Source organism: Pleurodeles waltl, chromosome 4_2 (assembly GCF_031143425.1).
Source record: "Pleurodeles waltl isolate 20211129_DDA chromosome 4_2, aPleWal1.hap1.20221129, whole genome shotgun sequence".
Classification (NCBI taxonomy): Eukaryota; Metazoa; Chordata; class Amphibia; order Caudata; family Salamandridae; genus Pleurodeles; species Pleurodeles waltl.
The window spans coordinates 1,026,418,673-1,026,444,870 of NC_090443.1; the positions used below are offsets into that span (position 1 = coordinate 1,026,418,673).

Here is a 26,198-nt window from a genome sequence, read left to right on the forward strand (position 1 = left end):
TTAAGTAGCTCGTGCAAACACCCCATCCAGAATATGCCCTGCAATATGGGTGGCCGACGAGACTCTGGAGGTCCAATCCAGGGCCTCCATAAAGTCAATGATTTCACGGATCTTAGGAGTTGACGTCTCATCAAAGTGCATGTTAAAATCACCCAATATCACAGCTTTTGCAGACAGATCCATAGGTTCTATCACCTTAGGCCAAGACTGTAAAAAATCTTTTGTTGGTCCCGGTGGACGATATGTCAACAGCCCCTCTAGTAGTACCCCACTGTTTTGAGAAATTGTAAATGTCATTGCCTCACATGAATCTGTCGAAGAAATAGCGCATGTGCATACCAACGTAGACCTATAGATAATGGCCAGCGCGCCCCCCCCCCCCCCCTGTTCTGAGGTCTATCAAGTCTGTGGAAGGTAAAACATGGTGGAGAGGCGACAATAAAGTCTGGGTCCGATTCTACTTTACCCCAGGTTTCAGTAATAAATAGACAATCAATCTGCCAATTATCAATCATTTCGCAGATTTCCTGTTTGTTTGGGACGGGACCTAGCATTTATTAAGGCATACTGAAATCTGTAATTATGAAATGCCTTCTTTCATTTTTTTTCTCTCCCAACCCTGCCGGCCTAATGTCTTGGTTTGTTACCATTGTTGCCTCTATAGGGACTGGAAGAGCCCAATTACAGGTTTCACAGGTCCAAATAGCTCCACCCTTCCTTAGAGGCTTAGATACTACATTATTAGTGGGATTAGGCGATAGTTTACTGTAATCTTCCTCTCCCCCAGATACTGCACAGCTATGAAAAAGGGCAGCATTTCTGAGCCCGGACGGGCGCAGACGGGCTTGCGGCGCGCCCGCTGCGCGGTCGCACGTTCCGGCACATTTATGCCTGCAGGAATGAGGCCCAGCCCAGAATCGGCTCCCTAACACTAGACCGCTAACTTGCGGTCCCAACAGGAAGGAGGGCTCTTACTGACCCTCACTTCCTGTTTAACCCTAACTTAGGGTTGTTCAGATATCAGGTCATGCCTTTCAGGCTTTGTAATGCTTCTTCAGCATTCCACTACTTTATTGCTGAGTTCTTGAGGCAATATTTAGATTCGTTTTATAGTGTATCTGAATGATATCCTGATTCTTTGGAGAGGTGCACAACTTGGCAAAGCCGTATTACAGAGGTTGAGAGATCATTTTGCTAAAATGGATGTTTTTTCCTTTCTGCAGTACTGTAGAGGTTTAGCCTTATGTTATTGCACCTGAGAGCAACACCCTGCCCCTGCCTGCTTAAGTAAGAAAAAATGTACCAGTCCAGTGAATGATGTCAAAATAGAGTTTACTACCCCTGAACTATTGGACCAGTCCAGTCTCTTAGTGGTTATTAATGAACATGTCAGATTTGATAAGAGGACACAACTTTTAAAGTTTTTACTTAATGACCTCTTTAAAAACATTGACTCCCAGTCATGTGTGCTCTTATATTACCACCCCTAACAAAAGAACCTTAACCCCGCATACTGGATGTACTTCACCCCAGTAGAATATTGCATCGCTCAACTTTGCGGGAGCTGTGAGTGAGCGCTCCCCATGTCCAAATAAATGACCCGGTAAAAAACAAACTAGTCACTTTGAGGAATCCAATGGTTTCCCTTTGGGAGGTTAGTTAGCAGCAAGAGTTAGCTAGGAAACCACATCCTTCCTCCATGTGCAACCACTAAGGCAATACTATTGTTGAGAAAGTCTAAACTAAATGGCCCAAGTATGTTTTGAATAGGATTTGATGATTTAGCAAAAATTGTGGTTACTGTTAGTTAAAGGGGTCTTTTCAGTTTTAGTGACCAGGTCTTTCCTCAGAATTCCTCCCAGATGCTGTTGTAAGCACTGAAATAAAACAATGCCCTTGACAGCTTGTTTAGGAGAAAAACATGTCTTTAGTCTTGTTTTTTAAGGAAATTGTTATTCGTATGTGTAAAAACAAATCTTGTACCTTGATGGTGAATGTCAAATCTGATTATCTTTTTCAAGAGACACCAAGTCAGCTTCCAGTTGCTGGAGGGTCCTCACAACTCCAGTGCAAGTCCATAGCAAAAATTTCCAGTTAGGACTGGTTCTTGGGTTTTCTCTAAAGCAGTGCAGAAACAGCCATTAGAAATATCTAGTTGCAACTGGTGAGCTCTTTTTTTTCTATATCTTCAGATCCAGAGCAAAAGGTTACAACTGGTGCTTAGGATGTCTCTAAAGCAGCATAGAAACAAGTAATAGAAATATCTAGTTGCTGCTTCTGCACTCATTTTCTCCTTGAGGTTTGCAGACTCATCAGTCCTTAGAGACATGTTGATTCTTCGTCCGCTGGAGAAGAGTTCAGTGGGGGCAAGCAACCTTTACTGCTGAGATCTGTACCCCTTGATCCCCAGAGTTCAGAAGGAATTGTGTCACTAACTCCTAAAGCAGCCGCTCAGTCCCCGGGATCCAAGACTGTGTTAAATATCCCTCCACTGGCCCATGTCTGGCAAATGGAGTGTTCATGAAGCAAGCAGGAAGGTGTTCTTCTTTAGTCACTGTCTGCCCTCTCCTGGGAGGTCATAAAGTTTGACACTTCAAAGGGTCAAACCTGTGTTTGATCAGTGATGACATCTACAGCTCATCTACCACAGCTTTCTCCACCCAAATCCACCAAAAAATGTAAGTGTATGGACTCTGTTCCAGTTCAATGGAGATGCTTTTTGGAAAAAGCTTTGGTAGAGTCCAGTTCACAGAAAAACAAAATGAGAGAGACCTTATTTATTTCTGCTAATCTCTCTCATCGGACTGCAAGGTTGACAAAGGATGTTGGTTGTATATTTATCTTCGTAAGGATGTTAAACAAAGTTGTTGGAGCAATTCACTCACATTCAGTGTGGCTGGAATACACAAAGCATGTTTTCCTTTTCTCGAGTTGTTTGCGTGGGCTTCCTTTTAAAGGAGGTGAGCTAGGTATGACTTACTGCTGAGCTGGGCAGCCTGAGCTAAGAGAAGATCATCAACTAGGTTTTTATTGCTGCTTCACTTTTTAAAAGCAGATTCTTAAGCTAGCTTCAGTTAACATAGGCTCTTTAAGCACGTTATTTATTTAGAAGCATTTGAGTAAAAATTCCGTTAATTTCTGCGTGCTATCGTTGAACTTTGCAGAATTGCAGAAAACCTTTCCGCGCATTTCAAGTTGATTTGATAATATGTCAGTTAATGCAGCTCCAGGGTAAGAACGTTTTTCATTTTCAAGCAGGGTGTATCTGGAGCCTGGTCGGCATGCCTCCGCGGGGCAAAATACCAGCAGACCAGAGCAGAATTAAACCAGGGGAGTATAGCAAAAGGTTGGATTTTCTCACAGTGCTGGACATTGTGTGGACATTGTAGTACAGTGGTTCCCAACCTGTGGTCTGGGGACCCCTGGGTGTCCGCAAAGCCTCCTGAGAGGGTCCTCGACTGCTTAGAAAATTAAACAATATTAACAGATTAGGTTACCAGCTTTTAGTAATGACTCGTTGGGGGTCCCTTGATTCCAAGAAATTTTCTGTGGGGTCCCCGGGCTTCAGTAATGATAAAGTGGGATCCATAGAAGTCAAAAGGTTGGGAACCACTGTTTTAGTGCTTGGCCGAGTGTCTGTAGTGCTTTCCTACTTCTTGATGAGACTCTAAGTGCTTTCTGGTAGGTCAAGTAAGCAGCTACTCCATCTGTTGTGTATGCTTGGAACAGGGTGGTGGTGAGCACCTATAAAAAGTCTGTTGTCGTGTCGTGCGTGACACGTGGAGAATGTGCACCAGACTTGGTGCAGCAGCATTTTATGCATTGGTCAACGTGCAAGCATAGTGTGAAAAATATTTTTACAGGCGATATATATCAAATGATAAAGCTTGCAGTCGTGGAGTCAGTTCAGTCTCTGGTTCGGAAACAAGTAATTTAATACTATTTTGAATCCTAGGTGGTGGCTGTTAACCCTTGTTCTCTCTGGGAGCTTGTACTAGGACTTGCATGTCTGGATCAGGAAAGGGATCCTACTAATGGGGGGCTTTGTTGAGAGGCCACACAGCAGTGACATAAGTCAAATTCCTGACGGCATTGTGAGTGCACTGAGAAGTACCGTATGGTGTCTTTCCATTAGCGACAAATTCTTTGTTACTGGAAGCAGTGCTAGGATCCCAGTAAATATTTTCAGAAGTTCACCCAAATGTGACAGAAGCCCAACTCTTGCAGGCACTGTTCAGCTGTAAACATAAACTGTAGTGAGTACACCCAGAAATCAAGGAGGCCCAAATCTGAGCCACAAGTAAATGCAATATGAAGTCCACCCAACGAGACTGAAATCTGACCCCAGGACGCACTGTCAGGCCACCAGTAAATACTCAATGGAGACCCAAAAAAGAGCAACAGTAGACCAAACACGGGAGCACTCTCCTGAAGAGTGACAGGGGCTTAAATGTTTATGGCATTGTGGAGCCACTGGTAGTACAAGGAGTCTACCCAGGAGGAGAGAAGGCCAGTCCATGTAGGCAGCCAATGAATATTATATGGGGTCTAGTTTAGAGCAAAATACATGTGAGTTTCAGGTATGGGGGAAAAACAATAAGTTGGTCACTTCAAACAAAGGACTTAAAATATTAAGCAAGATAGATGCATTTGAGAAAAGCTTAGCCTAGAAATGTTAGTAGAGTATGTGGTCCGGCCAGGGACTCCTGCGGGGAGGTGGTGTTACAAAAAGTGAGGGAGAGGCCAAAGGCAGAAATTTTGCCGCTAGTCCCTTTCACGCCCAAACAGGGAGTATGCCACAGAGGTCACCCTTAACCTCTCTGTCCTTTACCTGCATGCAACAGTGTAAAACTTCCTAATTATGGTTTGCCTTGTTTTCTTTGGATGCTTTTAGATTCATTCTGATGTCTTCTTGCTGCTGGTGCCATGTACCCCATGGTTAATGGAGTTCTGCTGCTGACTGCGGAGCGTCTTACCCCATACTTTATTGTCTTGCAGACAAAGTCTGTAGGACAGATTGTAAGGTGAACCAAAGTTGTTTTATTGAGATCTACAATGCCATGGTCACTGAGCTAGCCCTGGTTTGGAAGGCCGTCACTCGCAGACTGTTAGCCCATAATGAGGTCAACACTCATTATCACACTCATGAAGGCAGTCAGGAGCTGTGGTCCCACGCGATCAGTGACATCCATGGCCAGCTCCACCCAACGTAAATATGGTGTTTTAAAATCCCAGCATTTAAAGTGATGGCGGCATCAAAACCAAGGCTGGCTGAAGGTGCCTTAAGCAAAACTCGGATAGGAGCTGGGAAATTTAAAATCCAAAACCTATGGCATGCCAGTTGAATGGGCCTCTTAACATTGGGCCATACTGGCAACACCATCAATTCCTTATAGCAGTGGTTCCCAACCTGTGGTCCAGAGACACTTGGGGGTCCGCGAAGCATCCTCAGGGGGTCTGCGACTGCTTAGAAAATTACCAGATTAATAAAGGGTATATACATTTTAAAAAAAAAGCAAAATGTAAATCTGAACACTTAAAATTTTCTATAAATGTAAAGGAATTTAAAATTGGAAGCAAAAAATTAAGTTAGTACCCTCATTTTGTTTTGTAAAAACAGTGCACGTGCATCAAACATAATGTAGTATGAACGACTAGTGGCCTCAATTGAATTAAGGCAAGGTCCAGCCTTTCCATTAACATTTTTATTTGTTTGTGAATTAAATAAATAATTACATTTTTGTGTATTGTTTGCTAAATGTTCTTTTCTGAATTTTTTATGTGATGTTTTGTGGTTCAGATCATCGAAAATGCTTAGGCTGGGGGGGAGGGGGGGGTCCTGCTTCAAGTAATGACTCAGTGCGGTTCCCCGGATTGTAATCTTTATTTATGGGGGGGGGGGGGGAAGGTGGTGGGGGGGGGGGGAAATACTTGAGTTCAGGTAATGATTAATCTGGGGTCCACATGAGCCAAAAGGGTCAGAACAACTGCCCTATGCTAGTGCAGCCAGACTTCTGGGGGAGGAGCAGGCTCGAGTCCTCAAATCTCTCACACCCTGGTCGGAGGGATTTTAGTCAAAACTCGGGGTTTTAGAGCCAGTTCTATTTGTTGCAGCATCAGCCACATTTCTTCCTATTAAATAGTATTTTTCCTCGATATAAGCGTTGCTGCTCTGTATACAAGTTTTGCAGGAATGCTATTTTAGCACGAATTTGCTACTTTGTGCCCCGAGTTCTTACCATCAAGAACAGAGGGGTCTCTTCCACCCTGAAGAGTAAAGAAAAGCAAGGGTGTGCGGAAAGTGGGAATGTAAAATCAAGACCATGAACTGAGATGAAGGCGATTGAGGAAAGGAATGAACATTCAAACTGAAACATAAAAAATACTTGAGAAGAGATAACACTTTTGAACCCTGGAACATCAAAGCAGCCATGGAAACAAAATCAGTTCTCAGAAGCACCACCACCTGCCCCCAGCCACTCGGGGGGGGGGGGGGGGGGGGGGGGGGTTGGTCTCCATGATAGAGCCAGCTCTGCACTGCAGAGAATCTTGCCCTGATGGCCCTGAATCATTCTTAAACAGATTGATTTAAATACCGTTTTCCTTTCATTTATTTTTAATGTGGGTGATGTGTGAGTCTGTTACAAACATTTTGCAGACTGTTTTTAATTCTCATGCAGCATCCATTAGAAAAGGTTTCTTTTAGATCACAATAGGACCCCGCATATGAGAAATGGGAGTGTCATAGAGATTTGCAGTAATATTAGTGAGCCGCTACAATAGTTCATATATATACATATATACAATTAAAAACAAATATTTAACTTTTTTTTAATATTCATAATATTTGCCGCAATATTGAAACCGCAGACAGTATCCCTGAATATTAGATGTAGACACATTTAGAATTTGTAGTGACCTGGCCAAAAAGGGCGTGAAAGAGCTGAATTTGAATCTGAAGAAGGTCCCTGTTGTAAGCTTACAAGGTGTGCATTGTATGTAAAAACCTGGAAGTTAGAGCGCTGCTGTGCATGGAGTTCCAGCTCTAGAGCGAGCATTCCAGGGATGTCAGTTGGCAGCTGACTGGCTGAGGGATGGCCAAGCTCAGGGCGTAGGGACTATACTTTAATAAATTAGAAACTAATTTACCTCTGGTGGTGGTCTCTGACTTGGTCTCTGCCTTACCGACCCATGATTTGGCGACAGTGGTAGCCAGCATCTACAACCATTCGAGGTGGCCCTTCACCCGTTTTTAAGGACATCGGCGTCAAAGGAATGTGATAGCTCAGATCAAGTCGACACGAACGTAGACATTGATGATGAGGTCAACCCTGCTACCTTTTCCTTCTGACCAGCTCTAATTAATTAACCGTCAAGCAGCACATGTAATCAGCCTTATGAACCCCCAACGCGTGAGATGAGCGGTGCAAGAGAAAGGTGGCGATAGACGACTCTGTCTCTAAGGACACGCGCTCGCCACGGCTACAGGATTGTAGTGGGAATATGTCACCACGTTGTACAGGAACGTGAGCTCCATATTGGATTGGGCTCCCATCGGTGATATGTACATCAGCATTACAACTCTTCAATTTTTTTTTAAGGCAAAACACAGTGATGCGCACACCATTAATATAACTCTTTGTGTGTACATCACGTTGACAACACATTCGAAAAAACCCAGTAATGCGCACACCTTATTATTGTACTATCAAGTGCACCACGCTACCGAATGGCAAGTTATGCTAAAAAAAGGTGATGTGCACCCCATTCATACACTGATACGCAGCGGAAGAACATCACGTTGTACATGAGCGCCATGCTATATTGGGCTCATATCAGTGATATGCACATCGGCACAAAAACTCATGTAGTATTTTGAAGGCAAAACAAAACACGGTGATGAGCACACCATAATTATAACGCTTTGTGTGCATTGCGTCAATAACATGTTGGGAGAAAAACTGTGATGCGCTGAACAACGAATTTTATGGTAAGTTTTTTTCATTTTTTTTTTTTAATGGTTTATTAGTTTTTTAGAAGTTTTTATATATTTATATATATATATATATATATATATATATATATATATATATATATATATATATATATATATATATATATATATATTCTAAACAACTAATAAACCATTTAAAAACATGAAAAACGTACCATAAAATTTGTTGTCCAGGCAGTCGTTATTCAGGCAAAATCATTGTTTAGACAGTAGTTGTTCAGTACTTCGATGTAGAGACTTTTTAGTTGTTTAGTAGTGGTGGTTTAGGCAAGTAGTTGTTTAGGACCTAGTTGCTCAGGATGTTTCCCCAAAAACTGTGATGTATACAGTATTAATACGCTGATACGCATAATATTATTTTACTTCTCACCACAAATTTGCGCAATACAATTTTCTTTTTTAAATCTGATCTGGTAGTGGTAACATGCAATCCTTCAATAACTTTAATGCTCCTCCACAGTTTCTTGCACAGCCAGGCAGACTTTCCATGGTATGGGAAGCTTGGGTGTGTATGTTTGAAACCTATATTGAAGCTTTAGGACAGTGGTTCCCAACCTTTTGACTTCTGTGTATCCCCATTTTATCTTTACTGGAACCCGGGGACCCCCACTGAATCATTATTGGAATCTTGGGACCCCCCTAATGACTCATTGGGGACCTAAACTGTTAATATTATTTAATTTTCTGATCAGTCGCTGACCCCCTGAGAAGGCTTCGCGGACCCCCAGGGGCCCCCGGACCACAGGTTGGGAACCACTGTTTTAGGAGATCAAGAATTTAAAGCATCAAGGAAAAAAGTACTTCTATGAAATGCGTTAGGTAATGAGGGTCAGCATATTTTTAAATATTTACCAATAGCAACTGCACATAATGGTGATCCCATTGAAGACATCTATGCAGAAGCAAGAAAAAGTTTGGAAATTAGATTTGCCAAGTGTAGGAAAGTACCCTCTTTTTGGCATGGTTACCCCCACTCCCACTAAATTTGAATGCCTAGATTTTTTCACACCCTGCAATAGGCATACTGGTGCCCCCTTATAAGTCCCTAGTATATTGTACTTGGGTACCTAGGGCATTGGGGTACCAGGGGTTCTCCATGGGCTGTAGCATGTATTGTGCCACCCATGGGAGCCCATGCAAAATGTGTCTGCAGACCTGCCATTGCAGCCTGCACGAAAACGTGCATGCACCCTTTCACTACAGATCACTGCACCAGGGCATACCTATGGTAGGCCTTCCTAGTCCAGAAGGCAGGGTGCAGGTCCCTGTGTGTGACGGCACCCGTGCATGAGCAGAGGTGCCCCTGCGAACTCCAGTTCCATTGCACTGGACTTCATAAGTGCAGGGAAGCCATTTTACCAGTGTACTGTGTCCAACTACATTATGGTAACTCCAAACCTAGGCATGTTTGGTATCAAATATGTTGGAATCCTACCCCAATACTGTTGCCAGTATTGGTTGTATGATTCCATGCACTCTGGAGGCTCCTTAGAGGACCTACCAGTCTTCTAGGGTTTTCCAGGCAGCCAGTGCTGCTGCCACCCTCCAGACAGGTTTCTGCCCTCCTGCTGCTTGACCATCTCAAGGAGAGGAAGGCAGAACAAAGGATTTCCTGTGGGAGAGGGAGGCAACATCCTCTCCCTTGGAAATAGGTGTTACAAGGCTTGCGAAGGGTAGCCTCCCTAAGCCACTGGTATGCTTTAAAGGGCATATTTGCTGACCTCCTTGCATAAACCCGTTTGAACCAGTCTAGGGACCCCTGGTCCTTGCTATGACGTGAAACTGGACAAAGGAAAGGGGAGAGACCACTCACCTGTCAATCACCACCCCAGGGCTGGTGCCCAGAGCTCCTAGGTGGCCACATGATTTTGCCATCTTGAAACCAAGATGTGCAGAGGCCTCTGGGAGCATCTGAGTGGCCAGGTCAGGCAGGTGATGTCACAGCCCCCTCCTGATAGGTGGTCACCTTGCTAGGTGACCAATCCCCCTTTTAGGGCTACTTAGGGACTCCCTTGCTGGTGGGTCCTCAGATTTGACGTGCAAGACTCCACCAGGACTCCTCTGCATCATTTACTTCATCTTCTGGCCACTGGAACCGCACCTGGATTCTTCAGGAACTGACAAGCTGCAACTCCGGCGACAACTATGCTTTGCAATATTGTTTGTCTGGCTCTTTCCAGCAACTGCCACATTTCCCTGGCTGTGTATCCTCTGAGGTGGGCAAGACTTCAGCCTGCAGCAAGAAGGGATCTTCCTTTGAGTGAAGGAGTTGCTTCCCTGCATCTGCAGGCACCAACTGCAGCAACGTCCTGCTGCGTGGGCCTGCTCTTCGCTGGAACTACGTGGATCGTGCATCACAGGTGGTGGTCTGGAGTGGTCCCCATGGTCCTCTCTGCCCACTGTCCATTTTGGGAGATGGTAAGCCCTTGCTTCTCCTTTCAGAACAGTACCCCTGTGCACCGTGACTCTTGTAGCTAACAAGGCTTGTTTGCTTCTGCTGCAAGGAATCTTCAGGCTCCATGTAGCCCTGGCCCCCAGCATATCATCCTGCCAAGAACAGTCTCCTCTCTGCTGCTCCAGCGACATGGGACTCCTCTCCAGGTGTGCTGACTGGGCCTCACTGTGACTTACTGTGCCTACTGTCAGTGGGTTGCCGGTGCGGGCTGTGACTGCTTCTGTTGGCTCTTCCGACTGCTGAGGGTCACCTCGGACTACCTTCCAAGGGTCGAGTCTCCTCTGGGCCTTGCTGGTCCTCTTCAGCCTTGCAGCTCTTCTTTTGCTACTCTTGCATTTGCCAAGGCTTGTTGGTGGTTCTCCTGCACCACTGACCATCTGCAACCTGACAACTGGCATCTGCACTGCCCCAGGGACTCCTCTTCAGCTCCTGCGCTGCACAGTTGGTCATTTTCTTCCTCCGTCGACCTAATCCTACTTCAACACAAGGGTGAGTAGTCGCTCTTGCCACGACCGGACACTCCATCAGGAACTGGACTCTGTCTCCTTCCTTTGCAGGTCCTCTTCTGCCAGAATCCACCTTTTGGTTTCTCCCAGTTTGGTCTGGGTCTTGCACAATCCTTTTTCTAAGTTCTCCTGTTAGTCTTTGGGAAGACCAGGTACTTACCTCTGCTCTGCTGGTCTCTGGGGGTCACTCAGGTACTCACCTCTTGGGGTCCCTAGTTCTTCTAGCTCCCCTCTAACGACTCCACATCCTTGGGTGGGGGGACTTCTCTCACCATTCCACTTTCTTAGTATATGGTTTGGTCCTCCCCTGCAGGGATATCCAAATGAAGGTTTCTCACTCAAATGTTCCCAGACAGGCTCCTCTCACCGGGCAGCCCTCGGCTTGTGCTCGAATAAGAGTTTGAAACTGCACCCACTTCAGTGAAACAACCATTGGTTCTTTTTTTAAATATACCTTTAGTGATCTATCTTGCATATTATACAGTGCATCACATTATTTATAAGATTAAGCCAACCCAATATTGCAGTTTAAGTGAAGCTAACATTGAGGCCAGATTATATTAATGTTCAAGAAAAGTCCCTTAAAGTCCCATTCGAGGTGGGGTTTCACATCTCTCAGTTGCATGTTTGTCATTGGCCTTCTCACCAACGGGGCCCCTAGGCGCTGGTCACCAGCTCTGCAACTCGAGTACATCTTAATTAAAAAAAAAAAAAAAAACAGGTGGGAGGGCGAGGGGGATTTGGGTGTGGTGTCTAAGTTTTAGAACTGGATGATACTTCAGCTCCAAAGAATGCTTTATCACCTTTTCTTGTAAGCTCTGTGCCTTGGGCATTTTTTTATTGTCATGACACTCTTTACTTTATGGTTTTAATTGTTTGAAAGAATACACTGTAAATGCTAATAATGTCACTTAGGTTGCATTTGAAAAGCTGAGGCTCATGTGATTTAAGAGTTTCTTATTGTCTCTGTGGGATTCTGCTTCCCCCGCCAGGATATCACAGTGGTGTTCTTTGCATTGTTACAAGTCATGCCAGCATCTCCTATTATCATATAATGTTCCACCTTCTAGCAGTCACTCTGTGACAGAGTCGGGGTTACCGGCAGGGGAAGGGCTAGCAGTAAAGATTGAATGGGGTACAGAAAGAACAGATTATGACCATGGTACAAAGCAGGCCAAGCACACCCAGCACAGTGTTCAGAACTGGCCACCAAGCAGCCTCCTTCCCTTTCAGCTCTTCATGGTGCCAGACTTTTTATCGTCACATCCCTAACATGGTGCTCATGGGGCAGTCCGGATCTCCCACTTGAGTGACATCGTGTGATCCTCTTGTTAGCTTGACATCTTATCAAAACCACCAGTCCACTGCTGGGCTACAGAGAAAGTAAAAATTATACTTGTGCAGTTAGCAGGTCCACAGCACCAGAACAAGTCAGCATGCTGTAAAAGCAAAACAGTTCTCAGGCAATTCAATATGGCAGGGGGAGGCCAGAGAGTGCACCTGACCAGTACATTTCCCTCTGTGCCTGTACCTCTCAGTGCTCCTTTCTTTGTCACATGAGGCACTCAAGGGCTTCTTACAAGGCCCCAGAGGGTCCCTGCCTCCCCTGTGTCTGAGGAGTACCGGGGTGCTGCAGTACCCACAGAATTACTCTGCTAGAGTTCAGAAGGTAATCCACTGCTAACGCGTCCCTTTATGATAATTTATTACACATCAGGACTCGTTTTAGGCCAATGAATCTTTTGACCCAGTTGAGAGACACCTTAGGACGAGATAGCTAATCAATATGTCAATCAATACGTCAATAATGTCATTAAGATTTATGGCAACAATGCATTTCACTTTGGTCAAAGACATTAATCAATTCAAGACACCACCATGACCTGGCAGTCATGAATAACCACACCAGTTTAGTAGAATTTTATGAGTTTTATTCCCTATTAGTTACAATTCTAAGAGCAAATGCGTTAATCTTAAAACCAAGAAACAAAGTAGCATAGTCACAATATGGGAACTCTGATAGGATTTCATCAAAGCAAAGATCACGAACATCAGAACATAACACAGCGTGAACATAGATCAATTTTAGCAGAATGTCATTAGCGCGTCAGTTTCAACAAAGCATAGATTCAGTTGTTTGTCTATTTGCGTCAGTTTAGTGAACACCTACCCTAACCACTGATTAGCATTGGCATGTTGGGCTTCATGCAAAATGATTTAGAACACCAATTTGGAAAACATCTAAACTAGGGTCCCTGTCAAAGGAAGGAGTTGGTACCTAGAAAGGAAAAGCAAACAGACAAATCACAATTTCATTGTCATAGTTATCCTCCAAGGTTTAGGTCGGCGCACAGGTTCAGTCTTCGTCTTCAGGACATCAGTTGATTCGCCATCAGTCAAAGCTCAGCTCTGAGGCAAAAAGGGGCACTTCCCTCATAAGGAGGTAAAGTGTAAAATGGGCAATCTAAGAAAAGGATGGTTTAATCAAACCAAAGTACGTCACCAAACAGAGTGACAAAGTTTCTGGATAAAATTAATAGCATTCCCTAACCCACCTCTAATGGTTCTCTGTGTCATGGGTTTTTATCCCTTTTTCGTAGTACATTCCCCTAAAATTTCATTAGTCCTTGGTTATACTCCACTATCTTTACCCAATTAGAAAACAGATTATGTCATTAATCTTTCACTCCATATTAGTTTACAGGCTTTTTATTGGTCCATCAGAGGTAGCACGTCCGGTATGATTTCATCCTTCTGTAATTCTTTGCACATCTTTTGGTCAGTAACTCAATTGTCTTCACCGCTTTGAACGACCTTGTACATTACATTAATCTACACTGTTTCATTTTGTCTAATATTTTCTACAAGCAATGTGAATTTCGTGTGAACGGATCTGCTATGGTTACATTCAGCTTCTAGTTTGAAGAAAAAACAAGAGGTCATGTCCTTTTGTGAGTCAGCACACTGCACGTTAGAGAAACACATTTTAATATGAGAGCCAGGCAGCTAAGCTTTGGCTCATGCTAACTTAAGGCCTACAAGGATTTTAGCACAATTTCAATGATACAGTCATTAATAATTAGTATAAAACGTATTCAATTTATAATAATTTATAACATTAGTCATTTTTATTAGTCCACGTATATATTGGCGGCCACTCCCCGTGGTCACATTCAGGTGCACCTTTAAGCGAAAATTCATTATCACAGTTACTATGCGGCATTACCACACATTAATTCATAAGCACTTCATGTTAATATAGAATATATAAGCTACGCTCTCTCACCACCAATTTAAATCCCTTTACATTTTGTTTTTATCTTGACACTTTCCTGGTGCATGCAGAGACAGAGGTCAAATGTCAGTCTTTGTCTTCTGACAATTTGCTGCTTATTCTTTTAACATGGTGATGCGTGCTTCTAACTTCGAAGTCAGAGCATTGCTACATATTTATGCTTCTTTCACTACTATCTGGCAGACTTGCTGGGGTACAGGGAGTGGGAAAGGAAATGCCGTGGGATGTTCGTTTCTTTCTAATACTCACCAAAATGTAAATACCTGTGAATGAACCACTGAACAAATATTCAAAATAAATCGGTTCGAAAGCACAAATGAAGCACACTTTTTGTAATTTAGAAGGGTAATGGATGCAAATATTAAAATAGAGTGCAAAAGAATCAAGACGCTTTACTCTGTGATCTGCAAATGATAAATATTTGGTGAGGCAAGATTATCGTTTGTGAGCTGTGGTTCAGCAGCCCCGTGCTGCTGCATCACTCTTGCTTCTGTCTTCTTCTTGGATTTTCCTCCATTTTGTTTTTAGTGCCTTCTTGCTCTCCTTGTTTTTCACCGCTTTCTTCTTGCTCCCCCCCCTCCCGTTTTTGTGCCTTCTCTTTGCTTTTCCCCTGTTCACTGCTTTTTCCTTGCTTTTTGATCGTTTTTACTGCTTTTTCCTTGGTCCCCCCCTCCATTTTCTGTGCTTTCTCCTTGCTTTTCCCTAATTTTCACTGCTTTCGCCTTGCTTTTCCCCGTTTTTTTTTGTTCCTTCTCCTTGCTTTTCCCTCGTTTTCACTGCTTTCTCCTTGCTTTTCCTCCCATTTTTTTGTGTGCCTTCTCTTTGCTTTTCCCTTGTTTATACTGCTTTCTCCAGGACCTGCAAGGGTGTGCATTTCCTAATTAGGTTTCTATTCTGTCATTCTTGTTGCAAAAACACAAATCAGATATTCTGTCACTACATATTTATGCTTCTTTAACAACTATTTACAGGCACATCATTTTTTCTGAAGTTGTCAATGCAAACCTCCTACTAGTAGCCACTGTTCTCCCAACCTCAGACGGCCTCGTATTATCTGTACCACGGTTTCCTGGTGGGACACACTCACAGAACCACCTCCCACGAGGGAAGACTCTATACACACAACGTAAACTCCAATCAGATGCCCCAGAGATCCATCTTCAGACCACTAACTTCTGACGACAAGTGCTGGGCAGCAAGCAGCTCTGGTGGGTTAACTGGACTACCCACTACCCAGAGGAGGATTTCCTGCAAGGTCAAGACTGCTTGTTTGTAACCTGTTCAGGAACTTATCTTTAATCACCTAACCTTCATGATCCTACAAGCCACCGTCATCTTGTAGCGAGGCAATCAGGTGTATCTCTTGCTTCAGGGATCCACCCTTCTTCTTAACACAGTGAATGTAGACAGGTAGACAATGGGAAGTCCGAAGACCAAGGCGCTCAACAGTGCTCTGCAGAGGTCCAGTAAACAGGGCCACTTGAAATATGCGGCAGTGTGGGACCAACTCATTTGTCAGGGTTGATTAAATGATGCAGCAAGGAAAAACACACAAAGCAGCAAAATGCGACACCTCCTGTAGCAGAATGACCTCACTATTCTGTAATTACAACACCCATTATTACTAGTGGAGCAAAGATGTCAGCAACTCAAAGGAGACCCGCAAACCTCCACCAAGTAACTTCTAATCGGTTTGAAACAGAAACATGTTTTTGTTGAAATCTTCAAATTATGCACCAAGTAGTGTAGCACGTGGCGGGGCAGCAAATCCACATCTACGTGGAACATGTAGCGGCTACAGATCTGCATATTCCAGTGCTCCTTCCTATAAATCAGTGCTGGTCATTCCGAGGTTTGTGCATTAAACTCATTTCTCCAAAACTCCTCGAGCAGGAAGGACAACGCTGGTTTTCTTTGTCCCTGGAAACAATAAAGCCCACCAGGCAACAAGGAGTTGCCACAAATGCGTTTGAGAGAGTGTCCGCCGAGCAGATCATTTGAGGGTGAATGGAAAGGGTTTCGAGTTAGCTGGTGAAAGCATGAGTTATTCGCATTGCACAGATGGTCACTTTTAGCTCAAAGCCTAAAAGCAAAAGATTTGCAGAAAAAACACATGATCCTATGTGAAGCTAAAAACAGAAACTGTCAAATTATGATACAACATGCCTTTGTTGAGATTATATTCACTCTTTAATGTGGTTTTGCTTTCCTTTTTTCAGCAGTGCCTGATTCATCAGCAAACCAACAAAGAAGAGGAAGCAGCAACTCAGCCAAAGACTTCTGCAAAACCAGTGGTGAGCATGTGTGTTGTCAGAGTGTGCTAGGCCATCACAAAATGTACTAATGCTCTATTTTTAAGTAGTTCCACTGTAAATTTACAGCCTTTGAAGTTGTTCTCTGTTCCTTCATAGGATCTGCTGTTGAGACCTGCCCCAGCATTGCCACCATGAATGAAGACGATGGCCCGGCGGAGAGGAAGAAGCGCTTTGTGGTTCTATCCCAGGATGTCGACATTGCCCCGGTGAGACGGAAGAGTCCCACTTACATGTCTCAGACCTGCCACTGCAATGTCTGTGTGGGCAGGGTGTAGCAGCACCTGGATATTGCTTTTAGTTGTGTCTTGTTTGTAGAGCTTCATGAGAAATGTGATTGAAAGACGGTTGTGCTGCCGTGTTTTGGGCCACTTTGTCTAGGTTTGGAGTGAAAAGCATCCCCTAGTTTTTGTTCCCTCCATGGTTGACTTCAAGGTGTCGAGACCTAATCGAAATTACAGACCTGATCTCTGAGAGTGGTCCCTTATATTGAGGAAGAAGCCCCTGCACTGATGGAATGAAAGGAGTCCAACTGTCAATGATGAGTTGCATCGCAGTGAGAATCCATATAGAGTTTAGCAGGATCCTCCATCGAACAAGTAAATGTTACCTTCCCATATTCAAACAAGAACCATACTTCTCGGATTTATAGGTCTAGGCTTGAATTATGCTGGTATTCGTATTGCTATCAGTGACATAATCTACATTAGAACATTGGAATGTTGCGAGCTCCATTGGAAACAATGGAGTGCTCTGGACTTATAATGGCCGGTAAAAGACCGGAGCGTGAACAGTCCAATGTTCTTTGTTTACAGCAACAGCTGTGAACAGAGGCCTCATGGAGCTGGAGGGGATTTCAATCCCCTCGGGCGTCGTGAGGGCTTTTTTTAAAATGTATTTATTAGAGCATTCTGTCTTGTGGTGGCAGAATGTTCTAGTAGCCTTATAGCCCTTCGTAGCTGGGCTATACCGGCAATTAAAGTCCCGCTCCCTTGTTAAAGGCCCTTGCCTTGGCTCTGGCCTTTAATGGCCAGTATAGCCCGCTATGGCGGGCTCTAAGGCTATAAAAGTTTATCTTGTAGATTCATTCTACAAAAAAATAAATACTTAATAAAGCTTTCGCTGTTCCTTCCCTAAACACCTTCCCGAAAATATTAAAAAGCTATTAATGTGTTCTGAAAATGCACTGTACAGTTCTCCACCTACCCTTCTCTTGGTGTTGGGCCTTTTTTATAAGTTAAATACATCTTGCCTTATACTGTGTTCCACCACTCTAGCAGTTTACTTTTTCTATTGACCTACAGAAATATTGTCTGGAATATTGAATAACACTAATCTAAGCATATACAGGTGTACAGAATCAAGATAGGTACATGTGGAGTTAATTCCTACCTCTTTATACTCCATTGACCATATAGCGATAGAACGTTTTCTAAGTGTAAGGTGAGGAGGGTTATAGAGCCTTTCACAATATCGCCCACTTTTTGAAGAGTGCAAATAATTTTAGAACATTGGAATGTTGCGAGCTCCATTGGAGACATTGGATTGCTCTGGACTTATAATGGCCGGTAAAAGCCCGGAGCGTCTACATTTCAATGTTCTTTCTTCACTGCAACAGCTGTGGAAAAAAGCCTCACGAAGCCTGAGGGGATCATAATCCCCTCGGGCTCTGTGAGGACTTTGTTTAATTTATTGGAACTTTGTGCTCTATAGTGGCAGAATGTTCTAATAGCCTTATAGCTCTTCCAGGCTAGGCTCTATCGGCCATTAAAGTCCTGCTCCCTGGTTAAAGGCCCTCGCTGTCAGCGAGCACATATCATGTGGCAGTTCAGTAAGAGCCCGTAATCAATATGTCTTGATTTATTACTTCCATATTATAATTGATGTATTGAGTTCTTGAAGACCTCTTCATGATCAGTTTCCCCTCCTGTGGAATGCCTGGCCTAGTAGGTTAAGGACTAAGAACACGTTCCCATCAAACAAAACATGAGAAATTTTGTTCATCATTCAATCCTTCTGGGCTTACTGTACTCAGTTTATCCATCCAATGCAGCTCATGTTGGTGTGATTTTATTTTAAAATTCATATCGCCACCTTTTAAGGGTATTTGTACTTGTTTATAATGTTAATAGATTTAGTATTGTGGAATCTAATAGATGATCAATGCTCACCAGTCCTTTTTTTTATTTATTTTTTAACAATAGCATTACATCCCACTTCCTGGTGGATAAAAGCTGATAATTGTTACTACCCATTACACACTCATGTTGTTTTTATTTTCTTTAGCAAATAGTACTTTTATTATACCATCATCTCTATTTATGAAAGCCCCAAATTTCAAGTTGCTACTGCTCATTCAACCCGAGCTAATGATTATTGTGTCACAGAATCCTTACCGCACAATCGTTTAATGCACCTCTGACGCCTATGGCTCAACTTTTAGCCTCCGTTGAATTCAGTTTCTCTGGACCACCATGAAAATTCTATTCTACAACTTGTTAAGCGGTAATATTTGTGCTTTTTCTCTCTCTTCCCCAGGTGAAACCCCTCTTCAGGTCCATGGCGGGAGGTGATTCGTCAGCACGGGATGGATCGGTGGTGCCACAGAATACCGGGACATATGCAGACTATGTCTTCAAGCAAGCAGCAGGTGTGTCAGCACCTGTTCGCCCAGTTGGTGGAGGACAGAGGCCATCGAGAACCTCCAAGCCCACAGCAGGACCTACACGCGGTGTACCCAAATCAGGAGCTGGGAGGGAAGCAGCCCCTGTTGAGGCTGTGTCTACCATAACCGCACCTGTGCAGGAGGCTGGGCCTGTGCCACTGCCACGTACTGGTGCTGAAGGTCAGATGGTGGAAGACCCCACTCTGGATGCAGCAGAAGAGACCGTAGCACAGGCCGGAACTACATCAGAAGAAGTAAAGGCAACTGTCCCAACCAAAGCCATTGGAAAAGGAAACTGTCTGGTGGTGAGCCCGCGTCAGGTGAGCCGAGACGCGTATTGTCCCTTTGTGTCCTTGACCTCTGTCCACCAGTCGTTGTCTTCCAGCTCTGTCCTCTTTAACACACACTCCTTTTCACTGTTTCTGTACACTAATGCCATATTCCATCCCTTGTCTTCCTCATCTTGTGCCTTCCAGTGCCTTTTCCCCACCTCATCTTTAGTTCTCTCAATTTATTTATCCCTCTCTTTCGCCTCTATTATTTTGATGTTTTTTCTTGTTTTTCCTTTCTTTTTCAGTATCTCATTCTAGTAAGTCCACTTTCTGATTAGTTTTTTCCTGTTAATAGTGGATTTTATAAAGGCCTCCTTTCTATATTGTTTTGCTCCATGTCTTTTGTTTGCATTTTTTTTTTTTTTTTTACCACTTCCTGTCTTTTTCATTTACTCTTACGTTGTCTCCCCCTTTCCATTTTCCACTGCTGCTTTTTTTTTTTTTGCTGTCTGACCCTCCTTTCATGTTGTTCACACTTTCTTGGGGTCACCATTTTGTTTCACTGTACAGATTTCTGTAACAGAAATAACTTTCAAACTTCTGTTCCCTCAGAGAGGAAACCCAATCCTGAAGTTTGTCCGCAATGTTCCATGGGAGTTTGACGATATCGTCCCTGACTATGTCATGGGTCCCACAACATGTGCCCTCTTTCTCAGGCGAGTGAGACTGTAAAGACGAATGGTCCGCTTGTTATTATTCCATCAATCCTGCACTCTGAATGGTTGTGGAGATCCACATATAGGAAAATAGGATTAGCATGATGCTGCCACTCGGGGCCAGGTGCCCTGATGCATAGTGGTGTGTACTGGGTCCTACAACTAATGTTTTAGAGTGCGATCTGCATAGACCTGCCAACTCACACGGTGTCACCATTTGTCACATGATTTCAGCTCCCTTCACACGGTCACTAGGTGAGGAGCCCAAACCATACAATGGCAGGCAAGGCCAGCTGAAAACCACTGCACATAGTAGATTTCCAGCTCGGCTTTTGCAGCTGTATGCAGCTGATGTCCATTAAACACCGTAAAAACACCCCAGGGCACCGGCGACGCCCTCAGCGACCCTTTGTGGGGTTTTTTTTTTGGAGGTGGGGAGTGGGTGGTGGGCTTGGTGGTAGCTTCCGGCATGGGGCCTCGTCCCCTCCTCACACAGTGCAATGTATTAACAGGTTGGCCAGCCTGTCTACATCATAGCTCCAGGACAGCCAGACATGGGCCAGACCATCAGCTGTATACGTTTGTTTTATTTAGGTTTATTTGTATTTAAATGTCTCCTGACCTTAGTGTGTGTTAGGGGTGTATCATAATGTAGATGATTGAAATGTGTTGTCAGAACTGCAAGGGGATCTGTAAGGAATGTATGAGAGGAAGAAGGTGCCTTGGTAGCATGATTTGTGTGCATTAAATTAGATTAGCAGCGGTTACTGCAGTTCCAGGGAAATAGGTGTTATCAAAGCTGTTTTAGGCCCCAGCAAGGATCTAGGTGCAAGGGCAAAAGGGTGTGGCGTCCAGTGTTGGAATAGTAGGGGTGCTGCACATCAGAACTGTGGGCATTGCCAGAACAGTATGTGAGATTCCAGCACGTGGAGAGTTAGGTGTGTAAGATTGCAGGATTGAGGCGCACTGGTAGTGTCGTCGATGTCGCCTTTGAGCTGTGCCGGCACATATTCTGACATTTATCTCTTTGGTGCAGCCTTCGGTATCACAACCTGAACCCAAACTACATCCACGAGCGGTTGAAGGTGCTGGGACAGTCGTTCGCACTAAGAGTCCTCCTGGTGCTGGTCGATGTGGTAAGTGGACAGCACTTGAAGTTCTCTGGGGTTGTCTGCGGGGTTCCCTGGAGCGCTGTGATTTGCGTGTGATGGAGGGAAAATCCAGAATTTTTTTGCAATAATGAATTTTGGCATGCTCAAGACTACTTACTGTGATCATTCCCATATGAAATCCATTCTCTTGGTGCATATAGATCAGCATCATCCACTAATTAGTTACACCATGATAGTCCCATCTTGGAAAACCTGAACTTGTCCCCTTCCCTCCCCCAGAGAGAGGTTTCATTTTACAGGTGTATCCATAGCTCCTAGGCATTTCATTAATATGTAGTAAGCAAAATTAAGTAATCCGTGGGATTAGGAATGTTTGGAGGTCAGGCTTCCTTTTTCACTAAAATACCAAACAAAAGTAGTATCTCTCATCCTATAGATCTGGAAGCGATGAGAGTTCTTGAGATCCAAAAAAAAAAAAAAAAACTGAAAGCATTTGTACTGTAAAGATATCTGTGTGACGCTATTTCTTACTGTGAATCAAGTTTTGGAGGGTTTTCTATTTGCATGTTTTGAATACATGAGATATACATCTTTTTGTACAACTCACTGACATCTGGTGCATTAATAATGAAATAACTAGAAAAATATCTCTGCTCTTTTCTTTACACCAATAGAAAGATCCTCACTTTGCGCTCAAGGAGTTGGCGAAAATTTGCATCCTAGCAGACTGTACCCTCATCCTGGCTTGGACGTAAGAAACAGAGGCGCTAAAGAGAGTCACTATGGGTCCAATGAAATGTGAACTAGAGTTTGTTGCTTGGCTCACCTGATGGACAAGAGACAAAGCACCAGTTTGATGGAAGGAGAGCTTGAATAAATGTCAGCCTCGGTGATCGCTGGGAGTTGCATTGGAGATGCCCCACCCACTCTGCCACTCTAGACAGAGACCAGCCATATGCAAAGCATCCTTGGTCCTGCTCCAGTCGGAACAGTTCAGCCTAAATTTCCAAACCATGTTCACTAAAAATGGGAACATAAGCAACTACAGACTGTTTTGGCCTATGTAGGGATCGTCAGTGAGGTGTAGCTTGAGGTCTGAGCCACAGTGAGCACAGGAACCAATTTGGGGCATACCTGGTGCATTTAGGGGGTTCAGGGAACCGAACAACAAAATGATGAAAAACATGCTTGAATTAGCATCAGCCACTGGCGCTCGTACTTGTTCTTTGCTGCTTTCCAGTTTTTTTTCGCCCATTGTGTCACTGTAGACAGAGACCAGCCAAATGCAAATATTCCTTAGTCCCTCCTCAATAACAACTGTCCAATTCCAACTCACAGACCATGACCCTTACAGGTGGGAACATTAGCAACATCAGGCTGGGTTTGGCCTACCTAGGCCTGGGATCACCAGTGGCTGAGGTTAATTCAAGCCTTCTTTCCATCATTTTGAAGATGACAATTCTGTAAGAAACAAATCTTGGCTATTTTCACTAAAAACAGCGAGAACGGCCATGGCAGTCATTTTAGTTTTACGCAGAATCATTACCCTTCGACATAAAACGTCAGCTCACGGGTGAAATTTTAGGCATTGCATCAAAGAAGTTAATTGTACTTGTGAAAAAGCTGCGCTTGCTGTGAGTACTTTTTCTATTTTAAGAATGATGTTGTTGAAAGTAATGCACTTAGAAAACACAGTATCAAAAAGTAATAAGATGGATCACAGTATATTGAAATACTGATTTATAATGTTTAATGGGAACTGATTTATCGTATTTTAAGTGCAACAAACGACAAAAAAGAGATAGAGAAGGTAGAAAAAGAGTAGGCAAAGAGAAAACAGAAATTAAAACTATATACAATACTATTAACAACATACTCAGTAAATAGAATACAGCGTAGAACGTACATCGTAAAAGAATAAAAAGAGATGCAAGTATAGAGGGTCATAAGTTTTACTCTGCTCAGAATTTCCATGTGTTTGATATGTGGCAGAAAAGTAGAAATGGCCACCACAAGGTTTCTCTTTGTCTTGCTTTTAACAACAAGAGATGCATTACTGGCCAGAAGAAAATGTCCAAAATTGGTTTCTTTTTACTCTTTAAAATAAATGCATTTTGATTGGTTTTTAGTGCTCCACTTGTTCCCTGTTGTGTTTCGCAACGTTTCACACGGTGGGGTTTTGCAGCTCATGGAGTTTCTGCAAGCTGTGTGTGATGTTTCAGCCAGGAACTGAACATCTTCTCTGAAGAATGGAACTGCAAACTTAACCTTAATGCATGATGGAAATGAGCTATGTCCTATTGCTGCCTCACCCTAACCCCTCTCTTTCTTCTCCAGTGCAGAAGAGGCCGGGAGATACCTTGAGACATATAAATCCTATGAGCAGAAGCCAGCAGATGTCTTGAAGGAAAAAGTGGATCAGGACTTTATGTCTAAAGTAAGGTCCAGGGGTGCAGATGTTGGGCTTGAATGCTATGTCTAAAGTAAGGTCCAGGAGTGCAGATGTTGGGCTTGAATGCTATGTCTAAAGTAAGGTCCAGGAGTGCAGATGTTGGGCTTGAATGCTATGTCTAAAGTAAGGTCCAGGAGTGCAGATGTTGGGCTTGAATGCTATGTCTAAAGTAAGGTCCAGGAGTGCAGATACTGGGCTCGAATGCTATGTCTAAAGTAAGGTCCAGGAATGCAGATGCTGGGCTCGAATGCTATGTCTAAAGTAAGGTCCAGGAATGCAGATGTTGGGCTCGAATGCTATGTCTAAAGTAAGGTTCAGGAGTTCAGATGTTGGGCTCGAATGCTATGTCTAAAGTAAGGTCCAGGAGTGCAGATGTTGGGCTGGAATGCTATGTCTAAAGTAAGGATCAGGAGTGGAGACGTTGGGCTTGAATGCTAAGTAAGGTCCAGGAGTGCAGACGTTGGGCTGGAATGCTAAGTAAGGTAAAGGAGTGCAGATGTTGGGCTCGAATGCTATGTCTAAAGTAAGGTCCAGGAGTGCAGACGTTGGGCTTGAATGCTATGTCTAAAGTAAGCTCCAGGAGTGCAGACGTTAGGCTTGAATGCTAAGTAAGGTCCAGGAAGGCAGATGTCTGGCTTGAATGCTAAGTAAGGTCCAGGAGTGCAGACATTGGGCTTGAATGCTATGTCTAAAGTATGGTCCAGGAGTGCAGACGTTGGGCTTGAATGCTGTGTCTAAAGTAAGGTTCAGGAGTGCAGATATTGGGCTTGAATGCTAAGTCTAAAGTATGGTCCAGGAGTGCAGATGTTGGGCTTGAATGCTATGTCTAAAGTAAGGATCAGGAGTGCAGACGTTGGGCTTGAATGCTATGTCTAAATTAAGGTCCAGGAGTGCAGATGTTAGGCTCAAATGCTATGTCTAAAGTAAGGTCCAGGAGTGCAGATGTTGGGCTTGAATGCTAAGTAAGGTCCAGGAGTGCAGACTTTGGGCTTGAATGCTAAGTAAGGTTCAGGAGTGCAGATGTTGGGTTTGAATGCTAAGTAAGGTCCAGGAGTGCAGACTTTGGGCTTGAATGCTAAGTAAGGTTCAGGAGTGCAGATGTTGGGCTCGAATGCTATGTCTAAAGTAAGGTCCAGGAGTGCAGACGTTTGGCTTGAATGCTATGTCTAAAGTAAGGTACAGGAGTGCAGACTTTGGGCTTGAATGCTAAGTAAGGTCCAGGAGTGCAGACTTTGGGCTTGAATGCTAAGTAAGGTTCAGGAGTGCAGACGTTGGGCTTGAATGCTAAGTAAGGTTCAGGAGTGCAGACGTTGGGCTTGAATGCTATGTCTAAAGTAAGGTCCAGGAGTGCAGACTTTGGGCTTGAATGCTAAGTAAGGTTCAGGAGTGCAGACGTTGGGCTTGAATGCTAAGTAAGGTTCAGGAGTGCAGATGTTGGACTTGAATGCTAAGTCTAAAGTACGGTCCAGGAGTGCAGACGTTGGGCTTGAATGCTAAGTATGGTCCAGGAGTGCAGACGTTGGGTTTGAATGCGGTGTCTAAAGTAAGGCCCAGGAGTGCAGAAGTCTGGCTTGAATGTTAGTGACACGTCGTGCCCAGATGTATAGGGGGTGATGTGGATGGGGTTGACAAGTGTGATAGACAATCCACCCTAAACTAATACCGCTGAAATCACAAGAAAGTAGTTGGTCTGTGCAGTGTCTGAAGACAGCGAAATGCATGCAGGGAACTCATGAACAGAGCACGATAAGTACAGAGGGATGAGTGCATTATATACATCAATAGCCCTTGCCCAAGGTTAAAAGTCCTTCATGGAAAGTTCGAATTTCACTGAAGGTGGAATCGGTGTGCATACTTGTCTGAGGAAGTAATTAATGGACAGAATAAACAGGCAGACAGAATTTCTTCCATCCTTGGGAAATTAAGTTGAAGTTCAATAGTGAACTCTTGGCGCACTTATCTGCGAACTTCCCAGCCTTCATTCATTTAAAATAGTCCTGGGCGCCTAGCTGCTTGAAACAGAAGAACAAAAATATTTTGTAGGACTGCAAATGTGATGGGCTATTGTTCAGTCACAGTACTGTTCACTGACAGATAAGATACAAAAAGAGCTCCAAGTAACCCTGTAGAAGTGATCAGTCACAAGCACACAAGGTGTGGTGTCAGTCTGGACAACTGAAACCCTTTCCATACCTGCTATGAGGAAGACAAGAGTGCATTGACATTGCTGACTTGGGTCAGTGTGGGATCCACATTTCTTTAACTCTAGTGCATGAGTTACACAAGTTGCAGTTTTAAAGGACATATGCTAGGTGACTAAGGTTCTTCCAGCATTAATTTTGGAGAAGCAATATCAGTGAATGCTTCCTAAAGGTGAGCCTGAAAACCCAAATGAACCT

General features: G+C 43.8%; 1 protein-coding gene across 7 annotated transcripts in view; it reads left to right on the forward strand.

The window, feature by feature from the left end:
* Positions 1-26,198, forward strand: part of ERCC1 (ERCC excision repair 1, endonuclease non-catalytic subunit) — a 54,661-nt gene that overhangs the window by 16,325 nt on the left and 12,138 nt on the right. For 2 of the 7 annotated variants that reach the window (XM_069232904.1, XM_069232899.1), the window contains exons 2-8: positions 16,490-16,564; positions 16,661-16,791; positions 19,121-19,567; positions 20,132-20,235; positions 21,272-21,371; positions 22,022-22,098; positions 23,685-23,784. In XM_069232904.1, the coding sequence (XP_069089005.1) occupies positions 16,717-16,791; positions 19,121-19,567; positions 20,132-20,235; positions 21,272-21,371; positions 22,022-22,098; positions 23,685-23,784 (903 nt within the window). In that variant the 5' untranslated portion in view covers positions 16,490-16,564; positions 16,661-16,716. The remainder of the gene's footprint in view (positions 1-16,489; positions 16,565-16,660; positions 16,792-19,120; positions 19,568-20,131; positions 20,236-21,271; positions 21,372-22,021; positions 22,099-23,684; positions 23,785-26,198) is intronic. The other 5 variants (XM_069232903.1, XM_069232901.1, XM_069232905.1 and 2 more) reach the window with 3 other exon arrangements.